The 11,967-nt window shown below is 33.8% G+C and overlaps 3 protein-coding genes across 3 annotated transcripts; 2 read left to right on the forward strand and 1 right to left on the reverse strand.

The window, feature by feature from the left end:
- Window positions 1-463: 463 nt before the first annotated feature.
- LOC104220322 (rRNA-processing protein FYV7) lies at window positions 464-2,366 on the forward strand. The gene is made up of 3 exons (XM_009771167.2): window positions 464-789; window positions 1,224-1,324; window positions 1,649-2,366. The coding sequence occupies exons 1-3, from the start codon at window positions 606-608 to the stop codon at window positions 1,937-1,939; spliced, it is 576 nt and encodes a 191-aa protein (XP_009769469.1). The 5' UTR covers window positions 464-605; the 3' UTR covers window positions 1,940-2,366.
- Window positions 2,367-4,694: 2,328 nt separating this feature from the next.
- Window positions 4,695-5,825, forward strand: LOC138871762 (uncharacterized). The gene is made up of 3 exons (XM_070149662.1): window positions 4,695-4,725; window positions 4,829-5,439; window positions 5,559-5,825. Exons 1-3 carry the CDS (start codon window positions 4,695-4,697, stop codon window positions 5,823-5,825), a joined length of 909 nt encoding a protein of 302 aa, XP_070005763.1.
- A 1,159-nt stretch (window positions 5,826-6,984) lies between these two features.
- On the reverse strand, window positions 6,985-11,034 carry LOC138871763 (uncharacterized). Its single transcript, XM_070149663.1, has 9 exons — window positions 10,564-11,034; window positions 9,478-10,290; window positions 9,071-9,328; window positions 8,909-8,998; window positions 8,508-8,828; window positions 8,146-8,358; window positions 7,770-7,778; window positions 7,278-7,660; window positions 6,985-7,186 (listed from the first exon to the last, which is right to left on the reverse strand). Exons 1-9 carry the CDS (start codon window positions 11,032-11,034, stop codon window positions 6,985-6,987), a joined length of 2,760 nt encoding a protein of 919 aa, XP_070005764.1.
- Window positions 11,035-11,967: the final 933 nt, after the last annotated feature.

Genomic DNA, 11,967 nt, shown 5'->3' on the forward strand with positions numbered 1-11,967 from the left:
AATTCACTTATTACCCAACCTCTTTAAATTGGTAAAATAACTATATCTAGCACATAGTGCTATTTGAAGCTACTGGAACTGAAGGTTGGAGCTGCAGATCATGAAGTTGAGGATATTTTACTTTAAATATTTTTCATTAAACTTAAAAATGTCAATTTCGCACTAGTATGGACAGAACTTAAATATCAGCACAAAAGTATCCTATTTGTGCAAATCCTCGAGTCTTTTTGTATTTGGGGAAAGTATTTGGGGAAAGAACACAAACAACTATTCTTAGGGTTGCTATTAAGAGATTAATCAGTACTTATTTTGTCCTCAAAATTTAAACTAAAAATCTTAATTTCAAGACAATTCATAACACAAATGTCCTGAAACTAAACTAGAAAACTAAAATTCAGGACACATAGGCTAATTCCTACAAAATATTTTGGGTAGCCTATTGGGCCTCCATTTTAGAGGGGTTCGTATTGGATTAGCAGGTCAATTGATGAGCCCATCTTAAACCTAGATTCATCACCCTCGTCTTCATTCTCTGCAATCTAGGGTTTCAGATTGAAGTTTATCAGCCCCAAATTTAAGTAGGGGTGCTTTTTCTCCGCAGCATTATGAAGAAAATTGCAGACTCAAAAAATGCGCGTGAGATGGACACAAATCAGAAAATCAAAGGCTCAAATTCGAAGAAGAAGATGAAGAAGAATATGCAAAGATTAGGAGGAAGAGGAGGCTTATCACTGGAAGCATTTGCCAACGCCAAAACCAAGAGCAACAATTACAACCCTGCCATCATAAGTAAATCTCTCTGCAAAAAAAGAACATTCTTTTTTGCTTTATTTCAATTTAACCTATTTTTTATACTAATTATTAGGTTTGAATGTAATATAACTCATTCTAATATTTTACTTGAAGCAGTATGATTATAGATACTCCTGATTGTGCTTAATGAGGTGTTGTGTCATGCAATTTCAATAGACAGTAGACAATAGAAAGCACAAGAGGAATTTTTAACTGATTTCCCGATTGTTTTTGTTTTTATCATGCTGGGGGAGTTACTGAGTTTCTTACTTTAGATGAGATAAATCTCAGATTTTACTCTTATATATGGATGTTTGCCCACAATTTTGATCAGTATGTTCATCATTCTGAAGTTCCCTTATTAAAGTTCATGTGTCTGCCATTGTCGCGTAACTATACCTTATGTATTATACGCTGTTATTTTTGCGCAGAGAAGCAAAGGGAGTTCTATAAGAATGCCAAATATGTGAATAAATATAAGAGGATAGTTAAGCAACAAGGAGAGCCTTCTGAGGGTGCTAGACAACTAGAGGTTTGTTATTAGCCATCTCTTGTTTGTTCCTTTTGTTTCCTTCTACGTTGTGCAAAGTCTAATTAAATTTGGTTAAAGCATGAAGACATGCGCTTTATGTGGACAACCTAAAGTTCATTTCAAAATGGCTTAGAATGTAGTGTAATTATGGAATTTAATCATTTGGGAAATGCTCAACTTAGCTGATTTATAGTATGAACATGCTTTGATCTATGACATCTCTGGGTTGTGTTATTGTTCTCTACTTTCATGCTACATTATTGAGTAAAATTGGAACTAGGAAAGGGAGGTTGATGTTTATTCTAATTCCAATTGCTATATCAGGATGAAGAAAAGATTGAAAAAACTGATAAGGTGGATAACAGAAATAAGAAGAACCAGAAGTATAGTGCTCGAAGCTTGAGAGAAGTATATGAGAGAAAACGGGAGGAGGAAGAGAAGGCAAGGATGGAGAGAGAAGCCACTATTCTAGCAAAGAAAGAAGAAAGACAGAGAGCTGAATGTCGAAGGAAAATGCTAAGGGAGAAAATGTTCAAGAAAACTAAGTCTGGCCAACCTGTCATGAAGTACAGAATAGAACATATTCTGGAAACACTTCAAGGATCAAAAGGTTAGGCTACCCCTCAACCCTCCCCCCAACCCAAGCCCCCAAAATGGAGAAAACAGAGGTTAGGTTGTAGCATTATTCTTATGTATATTGGGCTTTCTGGATATTTTATATACATATGACACACTGGAGGATGTAAAAGTAACTGTGATGAATTATTATGTAAGCAGTGCTATGGAAGTACGCAACGTAGCAAAATTCAGTAGTTCTGTGAGAATGTGATACAATCTAGATAGCCATCGAGCATTGAAGGCTACTTTCATAACGGGGCGGCTACATGTATAATTTCGCCAACAATTAAAGACCATATTACATTTGGTGGCTATATTTGTAATATTTAGCTCCCTAGTGTAAATAGCCCTTAAGGCTCTTTATTTTAGGGTTAGCTTATTTTGATATTGTGAATGAAAACTTATTGAGAGTGTTTAGGATGAATTCCTATGTTGGTTGATTACTTATTATGGTGAACTTGCAAGGGGGGTTATTCCTTTAGTTTTGGGTCAATTAAGTCTTAAATTGATGAGCAAACTTCATTTATAGTCACTAGGGCCAAACTTATATCACCTGATAGCCACAAAATACCCCTTACAAGTAATAGCCTCAAAACAATAACAAAGGCTAGCAACTGAAAAAGCTGAAATCATACGTTCAACGCAAACGAAAAGGAAAGCAGTTCTAATCGATTTTGTATCCTAAATTCACACATTCAATATGGAATCTTCAACCTCCAAACACTATAAAAGTCGCCCAATTATTCACATTGTGAAAGAAATTCTAGGGTTTCTGAAGATTAAACCCAGAGAAGAGTTCCCAAAAATTCACGCTGAAATTCAATTTTTTTGCATAATTGCTGCCTACAATCAGCTTAATAGAGTTGAGATTTCGTTCTTAAATTGTGAAATTAATACAAAATCGACAAAATCAACAAATGTCTATGGAGATTGTGAATGTTGGAACTACAGTTCCAACTTTGATTCCGATTTTACTTCAACACAGTGGTGAATGGGTAAGTGAGAGTAAATTTGTTAATTTCCTTGTTAATGGCGTGTTGATCAATTAGGACTGTAGCTATGATTATTTTGTTGATGAGACATACAAGCAATTGGGTAGAGATTCAATTACGAGTGCAATGGAGATAAAATATACAGTGAAGGATGACTATGTAGCAATTCCAATATACAATGATATGAGTGTGCGCTTGTATATGGAGATGAAAAAGAAAAACCTGGATATCACTGAATATCCATTATGCATAACATTGAAAACTCTATATTCAAGTGTTGAATGCTCATATTCAAGTTCATACTTGAGTGACAACTTACTTGCAACAACTTCAGCTGGAAACTTACTTGCAACAACTTCAGTTGGTTTACAATGTCAGAACATAGAAGAAGTACATGGAACTAATATTGTTGAAATGATGGATAATCATGTAAAGGAAGACAAAATTGAGATATTGAAGGGAAATTGTATAATAGACAATCCACAACATGAAGAAATTGCAGAAGGTCAGTTGTATTGGGACAAAAATACACTCATTAGTGTAATGAAGCACTACGCAATACGGAAAAAATATCAATTTATAGTGGATAGATCATCTACAACAAGGTATGATTTCTACTTATGAGATTGCACTTCTCTGTAATTTTTCGTATACAGATCTGTATAAAAAATGTATAATTATTGTATAGTGAGATTGCACTTCTCTGTATTTTTTTGTATACAGATCTGTATAAAAAATGTATAATTATTGTATAATAAGATTATACTTCTCTGTAATTTTTTATATACAGATCTGTATAAAAAATGTATAATTATTGTATAGTGAGATTGCACTTCTTTGTAATTTTTTTGTATATAGATCTGTATAAAAATGTATAATTATTGTATAATAAGATTACACTTCTCTGTAATTTTTTGTATACAGATCTGTATAAAAATGTATATTTATTGTATAATAAGATTACACTTCTCTGTAATTTTTTGTATACAAATCTGTATAAAAAATATATAATTATTGTATAACAAGATTGCACTTCTCTGTAATTTTTTGTATATAGATCTGTATAAAAAATGTATAATTATTGTATAATAAGATTGCACTTCTCTGTAATTTGTATACAGATCTGTATAAAAATATATAGTTATTGTATAGTGAGATTGCATATGTATACTGCTTGTTTATTTGAGACACGTGTAAAAATCTGAATAAATGCATTATCATAACACTATATTTTAAATAGGTATTGTCTTACATGCATGGATGAAAGTTGCAAATGGAGTCTTAGATCTTCAAGTCTACACAAATCAAATGTCTTCAAGGTTAGACGGTTCAATGATGTTCACACTTGCCTAGAGATGAGTAGATTGTTTTTACAACGTCATGCTACTTCGTCAACCATTGCAAAAATGATTTGCAACAAATATACCAATCCAAAAACAATATACACTCCGACAGACATCATGAGCGACATGAAACAACAATATGCGATTAATATGAGTTACATAAAAGCTTATAGAACAAAAGAAAAGGCGCTTGAACTACTAAGAGGGATACCACGTGAATCTTATAGAAAGCTGCCGGGTCACTTGTATATGATAAATATGACAAATCCTGGTTCTGTCACAAGGTTACATAAATCAGAGGACATGCGCTTCATGTATGTTTTTATTGCGCTAAATGCATCAATCATAGGATGAAAATACTGTTACCCTATCGTAGTGGTTGATGGGACATTCCTCAAATCATCACACAGAGGAACAATGTTAACAGCTAGCGCACAAGATGCAACAGGTGAATATGTTGCAGACTTGTATAATAATTATATATGGTATAGATAGTTCTTATTTGTGTATAAAAAAATAACATGTGGATACTTTCTTATTTGCTTAAGCAGGTAAAATTTTTCCACTAGCATACGCTGTTGTAGATTCTGAAAATGATGCTTCATGGGAATGGTTTTGTGAAATGTTTAGACAAGCTTTTGGGGAAAGGGAAAGGATGTGCATCGTATCGGATCGTCATGCAAGCATATTGAGGGGTGCTTCGATTGTGTATCCAGAGGTATCTCACTGTGTATGCATCTTTCATCTTTGGAATAACATAAAGAAGCAGTTCAAGAAGAACCATGACCGGCTGAGGGAAGTATTTTTTGCAATGGCCAGAGCATACAAAATTGAAGATTTTAATCGCCTCATGGAAGATATGGACATCATTGATAAGAGGGTAAGGGGTTACCTATTCCAAGTTGGTTATGAAAAGTGGTCTATAGTGCATTCCACTGTTAATAGATCCATGGTGATGACTTCAAATATTGCCGAGTCACTCAATGCAAGGAACAGAGAGGCAAGAGAGCTACCAATCATGAGTTTGCTAGATTACATGATGAATTTGGTTATGGAATGGAATAATACGAATAGAATGACTGCAATGAGTACATTTATTGACATAGGACAAAAATATCATGAGGTACTGAAGGAAAATAACTATTTGTCGCAGAAGATGACGGTAAATATTCTTTTATCATGTCTTACTTCATACGCCGGAGTAACATACTTTGACAAAAATGCAGTAATACTTGTCATATCCCTGTTTTAGTTTTACTAATAATATCTATTTAAATTTAGGTGAAGCCTTCAACCGATTATGTATATGTAGTAATGGATGCTGAACAAAGGCGGAACATAGTCTGCATACAAAAAAGAGAATGTTGGTGCAAACGATTTCAAGTAGATGAGATTCCTTGTCCACATGCTATGGCAGTATTGGACTACACACACATGGAAGCACCCAAATATTGTTCTTCCTATTACACCAAGGAATACTTCAAGAAGACATATGAAGTGCCAATTAATCCACTTCCTGATGAAACTACATGGGACCTTCCAACATAGGTGTTAGATAATGTGGTCCTACCACCGATAGTGAAGGGCAAACCAGGAAGACCGACGAAGTCGAGACGCAAGAGACTTTATGAATATCTGTATACTGAAACTGTTACATGTGGACTGTATGGAAAACAAGGACATAACAGAAGAACATGCATGAATGCTCAAGACAACTAGTAGATGTTGCTACAGTGATTTAGTATTTTGTAAAAAAAATCCTTCTGAATATTGCAATTAGAATATTGGAAAAATAATGAGATTTGCAATCAGATTCTCTCTGATGTATGAATTAAGATGCTACTTTTTGTTATAATGAAAGTATTGGTAGAAGTTTTATTTCAAATACTATTATGGATATCACTATACAAAATAATATACAAAAAAGACTGTTACTATACAAAAATATACAAAATAGACTGTCACTATACAATTTATATGAAATATTTTGTTCCTATACAAAAAAATAGAAAATAAACTATAGCTATACAAAAAATATACAAAATAGACGTCACTATATAAAAACTATACAAAAAAGAGGGATTACCAATTAAATATACAAAATAGAAATTGTATATATATACAATTACATAATAGACTCTGACTATCCAAAAAATATACAGATAGATATACAAAACTACAGTTAACAGTATCTTACACTTACGCTACAGTTAATGATGCCACAGTGCTTAAGATTGTAAAGTTAACTGGCCCAATGCAACATGACAGGTTTTAAACGCTTTCTTATCACCTATTCACTGGCATAATATGAAAACAGCAAAACAGTAACATTACAAGCAACATATATTTCTTGCATGCCTTTCCAATTTGTTGTTGAAAATGCAATAGCTGTTTCAACATTAGCATTTCAAACATATTGTTCAAAGACATCCCAAACAAAAAGCATAAAATGTGATATAGGTATGCAACTGTATCCTATCATAGACAATATAAGAACCAAACTACTTCCATCTTAAAACTACATGCGAAATTTCTGTTAAACGATCTCAAACTACTTCATCTTGCCCTTCAACTTGCCCTTTTTCTTGATATCCTTCAAAGTCTCGTCATCACCAACATGCGTTTTGCCCTTTTTCTTGTTATCCTTCAAAGACTTGTCATCAACAATGGAATGCGACTTGCTCTTTTTCTTGTTATCCTTTTTTATCTAATCCTTCAATCTACCAGTAGACTCATCATCACTAGTTGCATATCCTCTTTGTTTCTTCACTCCATAATCCCATAGCAATATACCATATCGATTCCGTATCCCGTCAATATCAATAGCTTTAGGAATATTGCTGCCTTGAATGATGTACTCAGCAAATGCAGCAACATAAACACCGCAATCACTACATACAAGGTAGCACCTAAACATTGAATAAAAGTTAGGATAATATCCAAATACGAATTCATATACAAAAAATGAATAAGAATCAGAAATATTCAATAATAATTTACGTGTTATCTTGCGTTGGCAACCCATCAACGACATGAATCTCAAAAGGATCATTGGCGGGGATTCCCATAGGATTCTCCTTTGTGTCCCAAAAACCAATACGATGAAGGAAATATGGGAGCAACACTGAGTATGACTCAACTGATCTCCGAACTGCACTATTCTGTCGTGCGCCACTCATGGAATCATATACATAAATGTGCAGATCTATGAATGACAATCTCGCCAATATCCAGTGCCACTTATCAGATAGATTTATAGGGAAAATGATTTCATCAACAGTAGACCAAGGAACATTACATCGTAAAAAATACCCAAGTATGTACTCAACAATTGGATCTGTTTCAGTAATCAAATTCATGTCTCTATTTTTCTCCAAAAACTCCTTGTACAAATTAGAAATCAAGTAGTTAAACCAACAGTCAGTCGTTGTGAATCTTATTGGAACATCAATACCGTACTTCCCTTTCTTTCTCAAATAGTAAAAAAATTACATCAATATGCTGAAATGTGAAGAATATACACAGTCAGAAAATTACAGTATGAGAAAACTAAAAATGTATATCACCAGTTTATATTTTACAGTTGAAGTGTTGACGTACTGAATCACACAAGGGTAGGCCGGGATATGCAAATGTGAAGAACCATTTTTTTTCTCCAATATCATCAACTCCAAATTCAAAGATTTTATTTAGCTTATTGCCAGCCTCTGTATAAACACCGTCCCTAATGAATCATGATAAAAAGATATGGTTCATAACATGGAATAAACAAGAACAAAAAAAGAAATAAGAAAAAACTGAAACATAAAACTTATGACGCATTAGTCCTTAAGCCTCTATTGATGAAAGTGTTCCACTTACACAATACTTTGAAATCAACAAGATTGTCAACGTTTCCCTCAAAAGGATACTTTATAGTCAAGATGAGCTTCTTTGACTTAGTTAGCTTGTTTTCAACAACTTGGATGGTGCCACCAGAGTCAAATGTGTTTATGAATGGTGACTTCATGACCCCTACTGGTTTTCTTTCTCTAGGGTTCATTTCAGGTGTGTCATGATCAACAACAACTATATGATCTTCCTGCATAGTAGCAATATTTTTCTCCACTCCTAAACAATCACCATGTACAATATTTTGATTGAAATACTTTTGGGTGATTGCAGTTATTTGAGCCTCAGCATCATTACTCCAACTATTTTCCTCACCACCTTCCTCACAACTATTTTTACCAAGTTGTACAGAATCATCCACCAAACTCCCCATATTAGAAGTATTTTTGTCACAAAGCTGTTGGTGATTGCAGTGATTTCAGGCTCGGCATCCTCAATCCAGGCTTCGTCATCACCAACTCCTTCACTACTTTTACCATGTTGTATAGAATCCTTCACCACACCCTCCATAACATCAACAGTTTGCTCTAGACTTACCTCATTGTCAACATTTTTCTTTACAACTTTTTCAATGCCAATATTTTTCTCCATAACTTCCTCACTACCAAAATTATTCTCTGAAAATTCCTTATCATGATGGTTGTCATTTTTTTGATTACCCTGTTCAGAAAAAATATACAACAAGTTGTAAAATTGTAGTAAAAGGTAAAAATAACAAATAAGCGTAGTCATGAGAATACCTTTGAAGCATTGCGTACACCTAGAGCTTTAAAAACCTTTTTAAATGAGGAAATCATTAAGTTCTTTAAAGATGAAACCTTGTCGTTTACCTATAAAAAGAAAAGTGAAACCGAATATCAATTAAGTTGTCAGAACTGCTCAAAGACAAAATAGAATTGTACCTTCTTGATTTCACTTCTCATAAGTTTCAGCTCTTTCTCGCTTGAATTCAAGTTACTGGACTGTGGATTCGGATTCTCATTGTTGATAGATTGTGATTCTGGCTTATTTTTGGAGTGCTTCTTAGCATTTGTTTTAACTTCAGCCACGACTCCAGATTCAATATGAATCTCATTTTTATCTTCACAAACCGGGACAAAGTCATCCAATTGAAGCCTTGTTTGTTCATCATTTGTTGGGAAAATGTTACCAAACACCAACTACAAATAAGTAAATAAAAGTTAGCAATCACCAAATGTATCAGAAATGCATAATTCATGTATCAGAAATGTATCAGAAATGTATCAGAAATGTATAATGTATGTATCAGAAATATATAATTTATGTATCAGAAATATATATCTTTTACCTGCTCCTGACTTAAAAGAAAAAACTCTTTCCTCAACCTCTTAAACGTCACCTTCTTCTTTACTTTCCAGTTAAGTATGCGTGGCATAAGATTTCCAATCCGGCAAGCGAGGTTTTTGCGAGTATAGGGGCAGCATTCATAAAACCAACACTGGAATGCCAAAGGAAAACCACCATATCGGTACATCTCTCTCCTACTATGAACCTTATCCTTCATTGAACACAACATAGCATTAAAAACCACTTTTCCCCAAGGGAAAGTCTCAAAATCACCAGATTCAACCAACATAAAATCATTCTTTGTTATCAAATCATCATTCGTAGTAGAAAACAGAAAACTGTGAATGACATACAATACTGCAATCTTTAATGCATCCTCATCAGATTTCCACATCTTGTTTAAGAAACAGTCAGTTAACGATTTCTTAGACACTTTTGACATGCTTGGAAAGTACAATTCCATCAACCGACTCGACTGGACAGATTCATAATCCTTATTGGGATCACCATTACACTTTAAACCTATAATAATACAAAACTCTGCAAGTCCAAAGCGCAACTTGGTGCTATTCACTTTAATCCATAACTCATTATCTTTAGGTGACACTACTTCCCTAAGAAATAGTGAATGGATAAGTTGGTTCTGTATAAAAAAATTGGGCAAGTCCACAAAATAACCAAAACATGTTCTTCTAAACATCTCAATCTGCTGATCATCCAGATTATTTTTCAAATGTTCCACTATACTGCAGTTTGTATGCACACTGATACGGGTACTATAATGATCATCCAAAGGAACATAGTAATCCCAAAGCTGCAAACAACACAAAAATATAAATATATATAAGCTTCATAACAATCACAAATACACACTTTAAACATTACTTATACAATATGTGGATAGATGATACACTTTATATACAAAAGTTGCACATTACTTATTGACTTGATACACATTATATACAATATGAAAAAGAATGATACATTTTATATACAAATCTGGAACATAACTGCCATATTGGTTAAATTTCTACATATTAAAATAAACTAGGCGCATACAAGTCAAAGTTATATCATTAGAAAATACCTTCAAATCAGATGAGCTAGAACATTTTTGATTAACATGAACTTTTCTCTTTTTTGATGGAACATCATCCCCATCATTTTTAGCCTTCCTTTTAGAACCTTTACCCTTATCCTTCACAACATCCTTTTTCGCTATTTTAATCTTTCTTTTGGAACTTGTACCTTTTTCAACAACTACATGTTGAGCAGTGTGTGACCTCGTTACTCTATCGCTGAGAGTCCCGCTATGAGAACGAGTCCTTCTATCAACATGAGTATTTTGCTTTCCTTCACTAGGGGTATTTTGCATTGCTTCAACAGATTTATGGGTTGCATACCCCAAATCGCACCCAAATTCTGGTAAATCTTCAAAATCGTCATCGTCATTGCTAATGAAATTAGGGTTATATTTTACTAATTTACCGGCTAATTTCAGAGAATTTGGAGATGCCATCATCTTCATTTTTTTCTTCAAAGACTTCTTTTTCCCCATTATAGAGATGACTATGAACAAAAATCGGAAAACTTAGAGTCGACTATGAAGAAAAATCGGAAAACCTACTGAAATTTTGACTTACATTGAAACCAAGAGTAAAAATGCAGAAGCTGTGTTTGAGGAGAAAGGTGGTTTGAGAGAGCGAGTTAAACGAGCGAATTCAAAAGTATGGGTGGTTTATGGATTATGGGCTAGTAGATGTAATAAGATTGGGTCGGAGGGACATTTCGGGTCCAAGGGGAAAACTTTGGGCTATTAAAATTTTGAAGGGCTATACAGGGAAGTTTTCCCTAAATTGATTGGGTGTTGGTTTATTTCAAATGTTCTTTCAATTTCCTTAGTTGGTTCTCTATTAAATCTTTATCATTCTATCATTTTATTTGTGTTCTTGTTACTTTGTTTCCGCATTGGTATCAGCAGGGTAGCTGGTTATGAATTGTAAAAGTTTTTGTTTAAGTTTTGGTATCAAAGAAAAGGAAAATATTACGCGTCTATGGCCCTCTTCAATTAATGTCACTAAACACGATCGCCGTCAACATAGTCTTCAGCTGGAAAATGTTGTCCTGGGATGTAAAAACAAATACTAACAGCATGTGGATGGACTGTAAATTAACTGCAGCCTATCGCAACAACTTGCGACAACGATATTACCATTACAAGCTCATAGTTATCCAACGTTGCCTGGAAGATTGGGTGTAATCCGAGCTCAATTGTAGCATAATTTTACTCGTACATTCACTTGGTCAATAAAGTAAATTCAAACTCGCTGCTTGCATTCAATTCTTTACATACGATTGGAAAGTGTTATTCGCCAATGCTCACATCAAATCACGAAAATATGATTACTTTTTGCATTACTACCAATCATGGTTAATAAATGTGTATTTTCACCGCAATGTATTACTTTATTATAAGAGTAGTATATTAATG

The sequence above is a fragment of the Nicotiana sylvestris genome, chromosome 6 (assembly GCF_000393655.2).
Source record: "Nicotiana sylvestris chromosome 6, ASM39365v2, whole genome shotgun sequence".
Classification (NCBI taxonomy): domain Eukaryota; kingdom Viridiplantae; phylum Streptophyta; class Magnoliopsida; order Solanales; family Solanaceae; genus Nicotiana; species Nicotiana sylvestris.

Excerpts from the sequence above, each read along its gene's own strand:
- LOC138871763 (XM_070149663.1), bottom strand. The coding sequence starts at position 11,034 with ATGGGGAAAAAGAAGTCTTTGAAGAAAAAAATGAAGATGATGGCATCT. Across the intron at positions 9,329-9,477 it reads TTCTTTTAAGTCAGGAGCAG|TTGGTGTTTGGTAACATTTT; the intron begins GTAAAAGATATA and ends ACTTATTTGTAG. Across the intron at positions 7,187-7,277 it reads TTGCCAACGCAAGATAACAC|GTGCTACCTTGTATGTAGTG; the intron begins GTAAATTATTAT and ends TTCAATGTTTAG.
- LOC138871762 (XM_070149662.1), top strand. The coding sequence starts at position 4,695 with ATGTTAACAGCTAGCGCACAAGATGCAACAG. Across the intron at positions 4,726-4,828 it reads TAGCGCACAAGATGCAACAG|GTAAAATTTTTCCACTAGCA; the intron begins GTGAATATGTTG and ends TTGCTTAAGCAG. Across the intron at positions 5,440-5,558 it reads ATTTGTCGCAGAAGATGACG|GTGAAGCCTTCAACCGATTA; the intron begins GTAAATATTCTT and ends ATTTAAATTTAG.
- LOC104220322 (XM_009771167.2), top strand. The coding sequence starts at position 606 with ATGAAGAAAATTGCAGACTCAAAAAATGCGCGTGAGATGGACACAAAT. Across the intron at positions 790-1,223 it reads TTACAACCCTGCCATCATAA|AGAAGCAAAGGGAGTTCTAT; the intron begins GTAAATCTCTCT and ends ATTTTTGCGCAG. Across the intron at positions 1,325-1,648 it reads AGGGTGCTAGACAACTAGAG|GATGAAGAAAAGATTGAAAA; the intron begins GTTTGTTATTAG and ends TTGCTATATCAG.